General features: G+C 32.7%; 1 protein-coding gene across 1 annotated transcript; it reads right to left on the reverse strand.

Annotated features, from left to right (window-relative positions):
• Positions 1-8,313: 8,313 nt before the first annotated feature.
• LOC132753109 (uncharacterized protein YfbL-like) lies at positions 8,314-16,212 on the reverse strand. Its single transcript, XM_060743532.1, has 8 exons — positions 16,054-16,212; positions 14,283-14,470; positions 12,662-12,770; positions 12,100-12,228; positions 11,015-11,187; positions 10,307-10,586; positions 9,427-9,576; positions 8,314-8,960 (listed from the first exon to the last, which is right to left on the reverse strand). The coding sequence occupies exons 1-8, from the start codon at positions 16,127-16,129 to the stop codon at positions 8,884-8,886; spliced, it is 1,182 nt and encodes a 393-aa protein (XP_060599515.1). The 5' UTR covers positions 16,130-16,212; the 3' UTR covers positions 8,314-8,883.
• Positions 16,213-16,865: the final 653 nt, after the last annotated feature.

Below are 16,865 nucleotides of genomic sequence, written 5' to 3' on the forward strand. Positions count from 1 at the left end.
CTTTATAAAATAATACGTCATTTATAAAGACATATGAGATATGTAAGATATGTTTAAGATAATGCAGTTATAACTGCAGGTTATTTAGGGTCAATGAAAAGGTCATTGTTACTAAAAATAGTATCGAGATAGCGATTATCAGCAGCCTGTGAGGTTATTTAATGTATGCTCTTTCCACGCTTGTAGATATTACAGGAAAAAACACATCATCTTTAAAGAAAGACAAATGAATTAATTTATTTTTATTTCATCTTTTATTACATAGGACAAGTAATGTAAGTGAAAGCTATAAATATAAAATTATAGTTATTTTTAGGTGCGTCACTTCCGGCGAAGATAAGCTCTTCAATCACATGTGCAGTCTTTAAGATATCTGCTAACATTCTCGTGCGTACTTATGGATTTTTTTAAAAAAATATAAGAATGTGCATTTTTTTCAAGTTTTTGCGTTTAGAATGGTTTTGAACAAAAAAACTAGATGCTTTTATTTAACAAATGCAGTAGCATTTTCAAGACGACGAACCTGTACTTGTATGTGTAAATGCCACATTGATAAGGTAAATGTGCTAACAAAAATTCCCAATATTGCAATTTGTAACGCATGTTTTTACAAACCATCTTCGATTGCCTGTAGAGCCAGATCCAGAAATTAGCTATCTTCACTTGTTAGATAATGCATCCAGTAGCTCGCCAGACTATCTACAGGAACATTTCCATCATCTGATTTAAAGCGAGCATAAAACTTCTTGTTCTTCTCGTCTTGGACGTGACCCATCGCCTTGAACATTGTCTCAATCTCCTTTTCAGAATGAAAACCATCTTTCGCGACATTCAGCAAGTCACCAATCTCATGAAGCTTAACAATTCTTAGCTCGCTCAACAAACTTCCCCCTATCTGCTTATTATACCAGGCGTAATTTATTCTATAATATTAGAAAAAGCATAGGGCGTATTTTCTTCTGTACTGGCGTAAAATTAAAAATATTCCGTCTATTTAACAGCTGAAAAATTTCATACAGGAATAAGTCACTTTGAGATAGGCCCTTATAGCGTTATCAAAAAGTAGATATAAATTGATAAAATTCTTTGTTCAAACTTCATTAGTTAGACTTAATTTAACCTATAGCTCTTCAGCGCTTCTTATGTAAAATTCTTCCAAGTATAATTTCCAATAACCGTAAATTATACCATACCCAGACTATGGTATAATTTTCAGTTTTGAAGATCGAAGGAGTAAGTGTTTCTGGGCGGAGCTATAGGTTAAAACAGATACACCATTGGTGCGTTGACGATTTCTGGGTTTGCGTAAATTATACCATAATCACGTGACCTTTCTTATGCCTTAACCTCACGAGACTTCGTCGTCTCGTGAGGTTAAGGCATAAGAAAGGTCACGTGATTATGGTATAATTTACGCAAACCCAGAAATCGTCAACGCAGCAATGGTATATCTATTACGAATAGAATAATGTCAGAAGTGATATAAAACCATTTTTGGAAAAAAAAAGTAGTTACACCCTTATTGCATTAAGCCCTCGATTTATCGTCTAATAATGCTCTTGACTGCCCTATCTGTTTCTACCAGTTAAAAGGAGGGAAATGTAGATTTGCCTTCCGTCCGTCCATCCATCCACAAAACTGGACCAAGTGATAAAGCGAAAAGTGCTGAAATATTTTTATATGAAACTTAAAATATGGAACGATTGCAGTATGAAAATTATGCATGTCTTCCTTCTTCCATTTTTAGCTCGACTATACGAAGTATATGGAGAGCTGTCCTACTCGCCCCGACGTCCGCGTCCAATTCCATTTCAGATTAAAGTTTTGGTGCAGTAAAATATTTTTCACTATAACTTTTTCTATTTCTTAAGGTATCAACTTCAAACTTCAAATATATGTACCCTATCTCAACCACATCTTATGTGACAAGGTTCATAACTCTTGCATCAGTATATTAAGATTTATCTCCCCTTGAACTTAGAATTTTCCTTAAAAAATGCTATTTTGAAATATTGAAATGATTTATTATTATTGTTTTCTTTATAATGTCTCCATAACAACTTAACATTTGATTGGCAGACTTGGTGTGATAGCTCTAATTGAACTACATTTGTATAATACTTTTAATTAATGCCAAATATGTAAAATATTGTGTGATGTGACAGATTTTAAAGTAGATATTTAATAGCATTTCCATGCAAAAATAAAACATTGTGCAAAATTCTTTTATTTCCCCAGAAAAGTCCTTATTTCAACCCTAGTGTGGACAAACAGACTGGATTGGATTGGATGTTATGTGTGAATATATGATATCAATTTATAACATTTTAATATGATTTTATTACATAAATTGTTCAAAATTTAAGTAGAATAAATGTGTCCACAACATATTTTTGTTATGTCTGACTGACATACTTCTAAGTTGAATTTTGTCCATTATAACATAATGATGATGCTGAAAAACATTATATTTAGTGACAACCACCATGGTAGATGAGTCACAATTAATGTCATGTGTTAAAATGACTTCATTCTAGTGCCTTTTATTATTGTTTATGATGATGTCATTCATTTGTAAGTTTACAGGCAATGACATGAAAAAATGCTAGATATGAATTTTTTTCCAGAAATTTGGCTTTTAGAAAATTAATTGTCTTTATTTTATATGAAGAAAAAATCAAAATTCTGTTTTCACTGATAGAAATATCAAGATTTGGGTTAATTGTTAAGAAGTTTGTAACTTCCATAAACAGTTTAAACACCCTGGAGCTAGATATTTTATATATTTGGTCTGTCACAGGATGAAAATAATGTGCAGCCTGACCAGGATTCTAACCCAGGATCCTTAAAATACAGTATCTTTGCTCTACTGACTGAGCTATCTGGTCACTTACTCAATCTCTCCACTAATTAGTGAACTATTCTAAACCATGACGGGTCTATACTGGCAGCTGATGTTAAATTCTTAGGTTAGAGTGTTGCTTTCCTCCAGCTGTAGAATCGTCCTTATGTATTCATATATTGTAAAACTTTATATAATAAAATGATCCTTATGTAATTTTTGTGTTTTTATATTTTTTCCAGGAGGACGTGTGTTTAATACTATTAAAACAAACTATTACAGGAGGACTATAAATTGAAAAATCAAAAGTGGAATACTAGATTACGATGTTCTTTTATTATTAGGATAAATAAAATTGTCTGTTGTCAGTCTATACATATTTCGGTAACACTGTATTTGTCAAACTAGATCACAAAGCCCATATATGGAAAACTTTGTTAACAAACAAGGCTTATTTCAAGCCAAAATATTCTTGGAATTTGTCAGAATGATTTTGATGATTTCTAGCTCAGCTAAGAACATCTGTCATCTTGGGTGAAATAGTAGGTCACAGAGTCCAAATATGGGAAACGTTGTTAACAAAACATTGCAAATTTCAAGCCGTGATATCCTGGAAATTTTGTCAGAAAGATTGTTTTGGTGATTGCTAGCTCAAGTTCAAATATGGGTCATCTGGAATGAAAAACTAGGTCAAACAGTCCAAAAATGGAAAACGTTGTTAACGAAAAAATGCACATCAGCCCAAATATCATGGAAATTTGTTAGAAAGTTTGTTTTGATGATTGCTAGCTTAAGTTCAAAACTTGATCATCGGATGGTGAAAAACTAGGTCACAAAGCCAAATTTGAAAAACGTTGTAAGCAGAACACATTATCAGCCCAAATATCCTGGAAAATTGTCAGAAAGATTGTTTTGGTGATTGCTAGCTAAAGTTCAAAAATGGATCATCTGGGGGTAAAAAGCTAGCTCATAAAGCCCACAGAAAACCTTGTAAACAAAACAGGACACATTATCAGCTCAAATATCCTGGAAATATGTTTTAAACATTGTTTTGGTAATTGATAGCTTAAGTTCAGATATTGGTCATCTGGGCTGTAAAACAAGGTCACCAAGTCCAAATATAGAAAACTTTGTAAACAGGAACGTGCACATTATCAGCTCAATTATCCTGAAATTATGTCAGAAATATTGTTTTGATCAATGCTAGCTCAAGTTGAAATATGGGCAATCTGTGGTCACAAGTTTAAAACTAGGTCACAATGCCAAAATATGGAAAAACTTGTGAACAGAACAGTGCACATTATTAGCCCAAATATCCTGAAAATTTGTCACAAAGACTGCTTTGATGATTGCTAGCTAAAGTTCGAAAATGGATTATCTGGGGTTGAACAACTATGTCACAAAGTTCAAATATGGAAAACCTTGTAAACAGAACAGTGCACATTATCAGCCCAACTATCATGGAAATGTGTCAGAAGATTATTTTAATGATTGCTAGCTACAGTTGTTTAAAAATGTGTCATATTGGGTAGGGAGTGAAAAAAAAGGTTGCAAAGCCAAAATATTAATAACGTTGTAACAGAACAGTAAACATTATCAGCCCAAATATCCTGGAAATTGTTCAGAAAGATTTTAATGATTGCTAGCTAAAGTTCAAAATGTGTCATCGGGGGGAGGGAGTGAAAAACAAGGTTACAAAGCCAAAATATTGAAAATCTTGTAAACAGAACAGTGCACATTAGCAGCCCACATATTCTGGAAATTTTGTCAGAAAGATTGTTTAGATGATTGCTAGGCAAGTTCAAAAATGGGTCATCTGGGGGTGAAAAACTAAGTCACAAAGCCAAAATATGGAAAACCTTGTAAACAGAGTATTGCACATTGTTAGCCAATATAACCTGGAAATATGTCAGAAAGATTGTTTTGATGATTGCTAGCTAAAGTTGAAATATACGCCATCTGGGGTTACGGGTTTAAAACTAGGTCACAAATCCCAAATATGAAAAAAAAACCTTACAGAACAGGGCACATTAGCAGCCAAAATATCTTGGAAATTTATCAGAAGATTGTTTTGATGATTGCTAGCTCAAGTTTGAAAAATATGAACATGTCCTGGTAACACTTGAGAAGTAGTATTTCACCCAAATATCCTGAAAGTCAGATAGATTGTTTGTATGATTGCTAGCTTAAGCTGCCATCTGGAATAAAATACTTGGTCAAACTGCCCAAATATGGAAAACATTGTCTCAATTAATGCATATTACAAGCCCAAATATCCTGTCAGAAAGATTGTTTTGTTGAATTCATGCTTAACTCGCGTTTCCTAAAGGTCCAAGGGAAACAACTCTGACAATTTACAAAATACCTAATTACTGGCCCTGTTACATATGTTAATGAACGATGATATTGTTGCACGTCCCACTATCAATGTGCTACCTCTGTCATTTTGAAATTGTACAAAAAACGGACAGTTTTAGTATAATTATGTAGGAAACATAGACTAATACTCCGTGGAGTTATAATTTGCAAATTTTAAGTGTTGTTATGTCAAAATCAGTCAGAATTTTAACATTGTTGTGATGACTTTAATTCAAAAAGATCTTGGCTTTATCAGAGACAATCTGAGGAGGCTGTTATAATAGAAAAAGTTCGAGCAACAGGCTGGTTAACACAGGTATGAGTCGTGTTAATGTAGTGATACATGCCTATATTGCCGTATGTTCTCTGGTGTTGTAAATTAACATTGAAGCTAAACATCAAGCTTATCTTAATATGAATTAAAGTAAAAAGGCAATTTCCTATCAAACCAATTATTTAAAATAATCGCCAATTTTAAAATTTGAAGTTAAATACCATTAACCTCTTTATAAATCTTAAGATACAAAAGATTTATATAATTATCATGATAATCTGTCATATTTTATATTAATTCTAAGAGAAGAAGGGCAATAAAATGCTTAGATAGCTTATCACCCAAGCGCGCGTATCTTGAATACCGCAACACCTCGTAGGGAAACGGTATAACAAGCTAGAAAGAAATGGTTCTTCGCTAATGTTGAACTTACATAATTCTGTGGTTGTCTTTATTATGTCCATAAGTTAATATCAAGTCTATTTGAAAAAAAATTAAATTGACCAAGTCCGATGGTATACAATAATATGTTACCCTTCTTATTTCGGGCGCGAAGTTGGTGCGCTAAAACTTCGTTCGTGCGCTAAAACTTTTCGTGAAGTTTCGTAACTTTCACAACACAAACCTAAGTTAGAAATTGCACACAAATACTACATTATCATGCAAATCTGACAAGAAATATATAGAATGGGGAACTGATTCACTATATGTTCAGCATTGGTTTGCTTGTAACCACAGTGTTCAAATGAACTCCCTCACAAATGAGAGAACATAGGCTCGTGCGCGGTAATATGTGATTTATAAGAATATAATCATGCCGTGTATAGGCCTATACACTTTAAGCTCGTAAATAGAGATTTAACTTTCCGTCTTACAATTTAACAAAATGTTCAGTTACAAAATGTCCAGTAACAAAATGTCCAGAAATACCGGCAGTGAAAATAAGATTGAATTGGAGTGTTCAGTAAGAGACAATAAGTTTCTTTTATATAGACTCGAACTTCGAACTGTTACATAATTATCATATTATTATGAAGGGGGAGATCGAGCCAAAGAGAAACACCAAGTGACGTCCTTAATAATTTTTGCCTGCCTAAAATTTGAAAATATTCCGTGGAAAAAAACAATAGCTAATTTTTTGCGGAATAAAAAAATACCATATTTTGTAGCTAAAAGAGAAGGCATAGTTTTACAGAATTAAATAACCGTATAATATTTAGGGAAGTCATCATTTCTGAGAAATATATAAAATAATTTTAAAACATATGATAAAAACCAAGGTTATATGTGCATTAATGGTTATAATCAACTTATATATTGATACTTTGGATCAATACATCGATAAAATGGTTTCATATACAGTTGTATTGTAAAAATGAATTAATATATAAAGATATCTGGATCCATATATGGCTACTTTGGTACCATATATTGAAGAATTGGTATAATATAATGTGATAACGAACTTCTATATTGCTACTTCGGTTTCATGCATTGATAAATTGGTTTCATATATTGTAGAATGAATTAATATATTGATAATTCGGTTACATATAAGGATATCTGGTTCCATACATAGAGAATAATAGGTTGGTGCCGTGGATGGAGAAAGTTTATCTGGCGAGGCGGAAGAATTTATTGGGTGAGCCGAAGGCGAACCCAATAAATTTCGGAGCAGAGCCAGATAAACTTTCTCCATCCACGACACCAATCTATTATTCTATTTATCCTGTCACCGTTTTTTTAAAAAGAATTTTATTAGGCAAACTACCTTTAATCACACGATCAGAAATGTTTCTATATAAACAAAGAAGGCCCGAAGCATGCATTATTCTACAACAATGCACTCGCCGTTCTTATTATCTCCCTTTGTATTTTCACATTGAGGGCGCCATTTTCTTTGAAAAATGTGATAAATAAAAACAATTTTTTGTCGAATTTTGTTGTGAAAACTATCTAGAATGAAAGATAATGGTCTAACTAAGAAAATGAATTCGAACACCAATATCTTTTATTCAGTCGTTAACGCTGTACAGACGTTTAAAGTATTGTTTACGTGACGTCACAATGTAGCGCCAAACAGCACGTGCAAAACAATCAAATCAAGTACGCTATTTTAATGTCGCAAACGAGTTAAGTTTTACATTTATTTCACTTTTAATAATTTTTATTTCGCTTGAAAAATTATAGAGTGAAATAAGATAAACAAACAAAGTTTTATCAACGTTTCCAAAATTCGTTATTCTACACGCAGAAGATTTAACGACAGTTTTTTTCATACCACTGGAACGGCCTGTAAATCTTGAAAAGTAGTCCGGCAAAGAGGTGCCCATTCATGCATACCACGTGATCAAGTGCCGTAGATCAGTAAAAATATACGGCACCTTGTTATCGGGCCGAAATTGATACAAGTGACAGGATAAATTGCTACTTTGCTACAATATATTGAAGAACTGGTATCATATATTGAGAAAATTAACTTATATATTGCTACCTTGATTCCATACACTGACGGTATAGTTTCATATATTGTAAAAGTGGATTAATATAATGGCTTCCAGTTTAAGAACTTAAAGAAGGTGTTTTCAATTCATATGTAGTTGAACTTATATATAATCGACATGGTTAAATTAATTGAAAAAGAACGATATAAGACAGCCATGGCTTTCTATAGATAAATACCGCTGAGACCGATATTACACATGTTCTTCGATTCTAATAAGAAAAAATAAGGGAGATCACTAACCCTATTTTTCAGACGATTTTGATATTGTTTCATATTGATTCATAAGTAATAAATAGAATATTTTAAGAAATTACATTTCTACTTGAAATTAGTAAATATTCTTTTTTTATACAATTTTATTATGTGAAAAAATTATACATGAAAAAATATACATGAAATGACTTCACAAAATATGTAAATAAATGATTTTTATGTCATTTTCATAACGACGCATAACACTTTTCACATGTATTATGCTATAAAAATGACGAAAGATGAAAATATGATGCTTTCACAAAATACTAAAGAATGTCATTATCACAACAAAGTTGCCGTACTCATTTGTGTTATGTCATTAAATATGTGTTACTTATTTCGCATTTTAGTTTTCTTAATATAGTATGACAAAAGTTGGTCTCAAAAGACTGAAAATGGCATTATCAACAAGATAGTACTCTTTTGTGTTACGTTATCAAAATGACGAACAATGGAATGTATGAAGGTGTAACGAAAGACTGGAAATCAAAATCTAGTAAACAATCTACATAATTTACAGACAGTAAAGATAAAATTATCATTTCTTTTACATTTATAATAATGTTATTTCAACGAAAAACCTCCAAAAGCTGCATTTGCACGACAAACTAGTTCATCACTTATATTTTTCACATCAGGACAATCGTGCTATAAAATAAAAAAGGCTAGCACCATCAAAGCAGAAATCACATGGCTTACTGAAACTCGGATGCATCCACTTGTATCTGAAATGAAAACAAAAATAAATGAATTGATGTTCTAGTACAAACGACAATATCTTATTTTTTTTACAAAATATACACATGTGTCCCGTATTATTACTATTTGCACATTTCATTTTTATGTAACCATTTGTAACGACAGAGACTGAAACTTTGACTTTAACATGATGACATTATGTACACAACTTGTATGACTTTTTATACCGCGTGCATTTATGTAATGTTTAATTATACATAAATAACTGCTATAACCTGTGTTGTTCGATCACTGCCGTTAATGACACTAAAATCATTCATCAAAATCAATGTTTAGTTGTCAAAGAAATGTTTACGTGACAGTCATGTTTCTTGTATATTACGTAGGGAATATTTAGAAGAATTAAATATATTGCTTCCACGAGGGCTTTTTGATAGAGATAACACTGTATGAACTATAATTCTCTTTTTTTCGTTAGTAAAATAAACTGACCGGGTTTGGTTGGCTCTGACAATTCATTGATTGATCTTGCAATGGCATCTGATGTCTTGCCAAGGAAGTTAATGTTATCATCAGTAAGCATCGTAGCTAGATCATCACAAGGATGGTGATAACATTTCACCATGTCTCCACGGAAATTTCCTGTAATATAAAGAAATCATTGCACAAGAATATAAACAAATTGCGATACTAATTCAGCATTCCACCATATCTCCACATAAAGAAATCATTGCACAAGAATTTAAACAAATTGCAATACTAATTCAGCATTCCACCATATCTCCACGGAAATTTCCTGTATAAAGAAATCATTGCACAAGAATATAAACAAAGGGCGACACTAATTCAGCATTCCACCATATATCCCCAGAAATTTGATGTACAAAGAAAGCATTCACAACAATAACATAAAAAGTGTGATGCCGATACTGATATGGTTTTTTTTCATATAAAGCATGCAATATGACATTGTACATAAGACTTTCTTCTTATTGCCTTATGCTAGCGTATATTTCACTTCTTTAAGTAAACATTGCAGACATACACATGCCATTAGATCGTGATCTTACCATAATCAGTACTGTTTGATATTTGCTAGTACTAGTACAAATTTGGAATATTTCTGTACGGTCATGAATATTCTTGTCCTGATTAAAAGATGAACAAATCCATTAATCCATTTAATATATTTAGTGAGCTGAGGATTAAAAGTCATCTAAACATAGCAAGTCTGTGAATTTAAAAGCTTTGTTGTTAAACGAATAAGCGAACAAAAACATTTTGTATAATGGTTCAAAGTAATTTTTTATTTCCAATAGATGTGACCATGTGCATTTTCAATTTACAATTACATTGTAGTTATATAACTTACCTGAATCTGTCAAAAATATCGCTGGTATATTGTCAAGCCAGAAGTTTGTGTGATCACTGCGAAAGAAATTTTCAAAAGAATCCTTCACGGTCTGATTCAGGGAACTAATATTTGTAAATGGTAAAGGAAACGATTCTATTTCAAACTGAGGACGCTTCTCAGATGACCAGGACATTGTCATTGATGTTGCGAGTGAACCATCGACGGTTTTGCGATATATCATAGCCAGAAAATCACCTTGGAAATTGTCAGACTCTATACTTTCGTAAGACTTTGGAAACTGGAAGTTGTAAATAGTAATTTGTATATTTACAGTGTGAAGCAAAGGTTACCATTCTATTTAGTAAAAAACAAAAGATTCATAATAGCAATGTAAATTTGACATTGTTGAAATTGCTTTAGCAGTTTGCACTTTTTATATTAATACGCGGAAAGTCCGAGCCCGCGACGACTGAAGCCCTCTTAGATAACATGTAATACGTGTATAAGTTATATCGAAATCACAAATTCAATTAATAAAAAAAACATATGTGTCAGTATAACAAGTTTGAGAAAAATCCTTAAGTTAGCAGGGTGCCGCCATTTTGAAATTTCTTTATTAATTTGTTGTAAATCATGACATGAGGTAAAGGTGAATTACAGTGATCCTAATTCTCGTGGCGGAACTAACAATTCTACTTTTAATTAGAAAATAATACTTGAACTTACAAAATATGCTGCTCCATTAGGTAATTTCTGAGAATTACTGGATGTATTATACTCCATTACAGTATCTAAAATAATTATTCCATGCGGTTGTAAGGATCGGGCCGCGTTACCATAATTCTTGTCAAGCCATGGATTCAGCCAATTCTGGATAAAAACTTCGCTGCCTATATAACCTGTAAAAACAAACCGAAATCAGCTTTTGTATAGCATGATGATATTATATGGAAGCTTTGTAAAATTACTGTCAAAAATACGTATTTAATTAATGATCTTGCTAATATACACTGTGAATAGTATTCAATAGAGCTGCGCACTGTGCCGCTATTTCCGTGTCGGATCAGTCAAAACTTACAATGTCACCAGAATCTGTACAGAATACAATATCTGAGCTACTAACAGTACAGGGCCTGGGTGCCAGGCGTCACCGATGTGCAGGTTTGCCTTACTGTATTATACAATTTGCAAAAGCTAGTCACCTTTGGTTATTGCTTGATTATACTCTTTGACACTCGCAAAAAGAAAGAAAAAAATTCATATCAAAAGAAGGGGGAGTCTGTTATAAAAATTCATCAATGCTTGGGGATATTTTAAGTATTGAATAAGAGAAATGTTTTTAATAGATACAACGTTAACGGTTTTATCGAATAGGAGTCAGGGTACCAAATCAGAAAAATAGCTTTACTATATACACAAACTATATGCGACCAAATTACAAAAAGATACAATAGTTGTAAAAATAGCCACTACATTGGACTCATTTATAGTCGTACTTTGTTTTGAGTACTTTTGAAACATGGTAGATCTAATGAAAATAACATAATGTATGCACTTTTGTACTTTGATAGCTCAAAGATTATCATTTATGTACATGTATACATTTATTTTGCACTGTTATACTAATATTTAGATAACATTAATCAACTCTCTCACATACTGTAGAGATAAAACATATTTATTTCCCATCTTCTGTTGCTAGGCATTATTATAAATTATTTTTGCTATACATTCATATTTTTGAATATTCATAAACAGTGAATATAGGGAACAAAACATTTTCTATTCAAAAAACGTTCAGCTTATTTTACGTTCTTCCTCTAGGTCGAAAGACACAAATATAATTGTGTTTTTGCGCGTCACTCCTTGTTTGTTTTGGCCTGTCAGTTGCTTAGCAACTTCCAACATGGCTGCTACACCGGCACCGTTATCATCAACTCCTGTGAATAAAACAAAGTAACGACCAGGCAACGTTTTAAATTTTATGTGAACAGCATCTTTAATTGTAACTATGTCCCATACTTGAAATACAGCATTGACTTCAATTATTGCATTTTTGCCCCTTCCATACAGACAAAAAAGTAAATGGTAAGCCCTCTCATGCTGCCAGCTCTACATTTTTATTTCGGATATAGGGAAAGACTTCACAATAGCTGGTACATAACAAACAAACGTGTAAAAATGTAGTTTTATCCATTCAATAATTAGTTTATACAAACAATCATTTATTTCTATGAACAATAATAAGGATATCTTTCAGCCAAATGTACTATATGAATATATTTCTCATATAGGTTCATATTTCTTAAGGGGAAAGGTTTAAATAGAGAATATCAATCGACAATGCAAATTTATATAAAATATGATTATTACCTTTCGTATGTTGCACAGTGTTATAGTGAGCACCAAGTCCGATAATCTTATCATTTACCTTTCCAAAGTTCGTGCCCTTTAGAATACCAACGACATTTGCAAAAGGTACCTGAAATGAATAGTATTATCTAATTTCTGCTAGATCGTTTAATACGCATGATTTAAATTGTTTACAGTGGAATCGGTTGTTATTTTGCTTTTTTACTCCTTAATATTCATAATCAATTAAGAATCCTGGAGTTTGATTTCATTATTAAAGCAGCTTTAAGTGTAAAGGCCTGTTTATAATATATCATATAAATAATGTTGAAGACCTTCTTAATAAGTAATAGAAAGAGCATCGAAAGACGAGGCTATCTGATTTGTACGAGGGGCGTAGCCCCGAGTATTAGTCGGATTGCCGAGTGTTTTTGATGTTCTTTCTCTTTTGTATCATAGTCAAACATAAAAACACGTTCCCTGTTGTCACAATATAAATCCCCAGAAAAAAGTAACCAATGAACGAGCATCTGAACATGGTATTTCTATCGCTTTTCCCTTTCTCTGTCGCCACAATAAGTAAACCCCAGCAAAAAAAAGCCAATCAATGGGCATGCTCTGGTATGCGGGTAACTAATACCTGCACTCCACTTAACGCACTGTGCATGTATATGTATAAGATTTAACTCTGGCACATTTTCAACAGAAAGGTCCCCAAACTATGATACAATAAATATTTATTGACATTTGAAGGCTTTACGAACACAGATAAGAAATGATAAGTTACAAAATGATAACATACAAAACAATAATGATTTTCAGAAAAAAATTCGGTAATCAAATGTTGATCACTTAGCACAATAATATTTGCTTAACTGTATAGATAAGGGAAAAAAAACCACCAGGAGTAAACTGTTTCGGAAAAGCATTAATTAAAGGAGGTGATAAGGCGGACATTTTCAGCAAACAAACTTTGTTTTCATGTTATTAATGACAACACGTATTATTTGTTTAATTGTACAAAAGTAAAGTAAATCACAATAAAGACCGCTCTTTTTAATAAGGAAATAGAAAATGAAATAATATCGGTAGTTTTCTGAAAACGATTGTTGGAAGAGGAGCGGGCAGGAAGTTAAACACCGTTTTTGAAAATAAGATTATCAGCAGTTAAATGTGAGGACTTGTAGATTCCGTTTTGTAGAATGTGGCATGAAAATATTTCTTTCCACGCCTTTAAAAGTGAGCTCTACTGATTCGAAAATTATTGCACACATTTTTGGCGTTTTTGTTGATATTTGTTTGTTTGTTTGTTTTGTTCGTTTATTTCAAAAACATGAATTAAGACGCATTATTGCCCATTAATGTCTTTAATGCACAAAATATACCTTCAAGGACGATTGCCTTCTGATATTTTTGTTGGAATTGGTTCTTCACTTGATAATATAATACTAACAACATATTACATGCTTTTCAATAGACAGTGAAACTATAATTTGATAATTTCACAGTACAATTATAAAATATAACTTCAATAGTAGCCAGACTATATTTTAATGCGGATGAAAATCTTGATAAGTAATATCATATTTCAAAAATATTCCCGATCACAAGCAAGCGATAAAATAAAACCACTGACACTTACTGTAGATATGCCGGTGTTATTGAAGTTATGATAGAAGGTTTGAAGCCCGAATCTTTTAAACTCGTTGTATATAAATTCCTTGGAGGCCATTTTGTTAGTATTGTTGTTCACGTGGTGACGATTTTCTGAGAAGTGTTTGGTAATTGTTGATCTCAAGTAATCGATGTCCGCTGCGTAGACCACGTGACCTATACATTAAACAGAAAAAATAGCACCATAATCATGCATATATCTGATAATTACTCATTTTCTAGAGATATCGATCATTCGTGGAATAGCGTTAACGCAAAATGATTTATATGTAAATAAGGACAGACAGATTCCTATGTGCGTAGATACTACTGTATGAAACATTTTGAAGACTGTACGCATGTAAATTATACATAGATTCACATATCCCAACTCTTCTTTCCTACACCTACCACCCACAGATTCATGCTAATTTTCATGAAAATTTGAAAATGTATTTAATAGTATAGTATTGTAAAGTTACCAAAAGAATGCAATTTACACATTATCAATGGCGCCTACAAGTGTACAACCCATGTAAAATTAAAAAATGAGGTCAAAATATACAAAAATAGCTCTTACTACGTTAGTAACGCAGAAGAAATATAGTTATAAATGCTGAAAAATAGATCATTAATCGCACATAACATGCACACTATTACTAGAATATTGAATCTTTTTTACTTTTCCTAATATCTTAAATCATCAATCTCAGGTTTGATTTTATTGAAATTTTTTTGCTAATCTAGAGGCGTGCAGCTTTAAGGCAAACAAAAGATAAGATAAATGAGCCGTGTCTCGACAAAACCAACATAATGGGTTTGCGACCAGCATGGATCCAGACCAGCCTGCGCATCCGCGCAGTCTGATCAGGATCCATGCTGTTCGCTATCAGTTTCTCTACTTGTAATAGCGTTTGTAAGCGAACAGCATAGATCCTGATCAGACTGCGCGGATGCGCAGGCTGGTCTGGATCCATGCTGGTCGCAAACCCATTATGTTGGTTTTGTCGTGACGCGGCTCAAATGTTAAGTAATCTATAAACTCTCTATAAAAATTTACAATTCAAGTGACATTGGGCATGTCGACTGAAAAAAAGTTACAGATTATCTTATTTGTATTAGATTTCTGCATATTTTGATATGCTATAATGTAAGGTTATCATACAATGATCAGTACAATACTGAAATCTATTGCTATTGGACAATACATGGCTGTGAACCTATATTGTACGAGGCGCTAGTGATTCCACAATTAACAATTTGCAACTTAACGGCCCAAAGTTCCATCCAAGTATATAGCGCATCAATCATTTGAGCCGCGTCACGACAAAACCAACATAATGCGTTTGCGAGCAGCATGGATCCATACCAGCCTGCGCATCCGCGCAGTCTGATCAGGATCCATGCTGTTCGCTTACCAACCCTTTTACATGTAGAGAAACTGATAGCGAACAGCGTGGATCCTAATCAGAGTGCGCGGTCTGGAGACGATGTGTAAGCGGCCGGATAGCTCAGTCGGTAGAGCCGCGGAACGGTATGAACATGATATGATCAATTGTTATTACGTACTCCATCCAGTCCAGTAGGTATCCCCATAAACAATACATTTATAGACATACTTTAATAATATAGCTCTATTGTATTACTTTATTACGATCGCGTGGAGAATTTAAAATTTTAAAATTTTATAGATCTACTGTGCGTTAACATTTATTCATTTTCCAAAGTATTATTTAAAGAATGAATACACGTGTACTTACATATAAGAAGTGAAAGTCCGAGCAAACACCACATCATTATATGTTCAAAGTATATAAACTCTCTGTGATAAACCATAAAGTTAAGCTATTAATGACGTTCTGTGGGACACTTAAACAATATGCACACTACGACAATATCACCAGATATGCCACCAGTAAATCTGAACTCTCTTCAGTGGCAGCCAGCAATATCAGTTTTAACATTGACCTTAAAATTGTTTAAGTTTGATAAATAAAAAACCTGCAGATAATAAGACTACGTGACTACGCTAAAAGGATTTTCGGAAAAATATGACGAGATAAAAATCATATATTTACAATGCGTGAAGGATAAAAAATGGAAGGAAAATAAAAATATGACAAATGAATAATTGAGTTCAGAAAATCGCAATATTTTCAAGAAAAAAAGTATTAAAGTAAATAAGCAAACGATGAGACGAAGAAATCATTTTATAAGTTTACGCAGGAAGTAAATTTGTTCTACATAGTTGATATTGGTTACAGTGTTATTCAACACTTCTAACATCAACCACACGACTTTGAGTATGACTTTGCCTTATAGAAAAACTATAAAAGATTTAGATATGAGCCGCATCACGACAAAACCAACATAATGGGTTTGCCACCAGCATGGATCCAGACATTTTTTCCTATCAGTCGAGGCATAAGGGTGAAAATGAATATTTTGATCAATACCTTTATCTTTAACTTTAATGTGTAAGACTGTAAATTCTGACATTCCTAAAGTGGGTGGGGAACACGAAAATTGAGTCCTAATTTCTAGTGAATTGATATATAACGATTACTTAGAC

This window comes from Ruditapes philippinarum, unplaced genomic scaffold, assembly GCF_026571515.1.
Source record: "Ruditapes philippinarum isolate M1 unplaced genomic scaffold, ASM2657151v2 ctg299_1_1_1_1, whole genome shotgun sequence".
NCBI classification, from domain to species: Eukaryota; Metazoa; Mollusca; class Bivalvia; order Venerida; family Veneridae; genus Ruditapes; species Ruditapes philippinarum.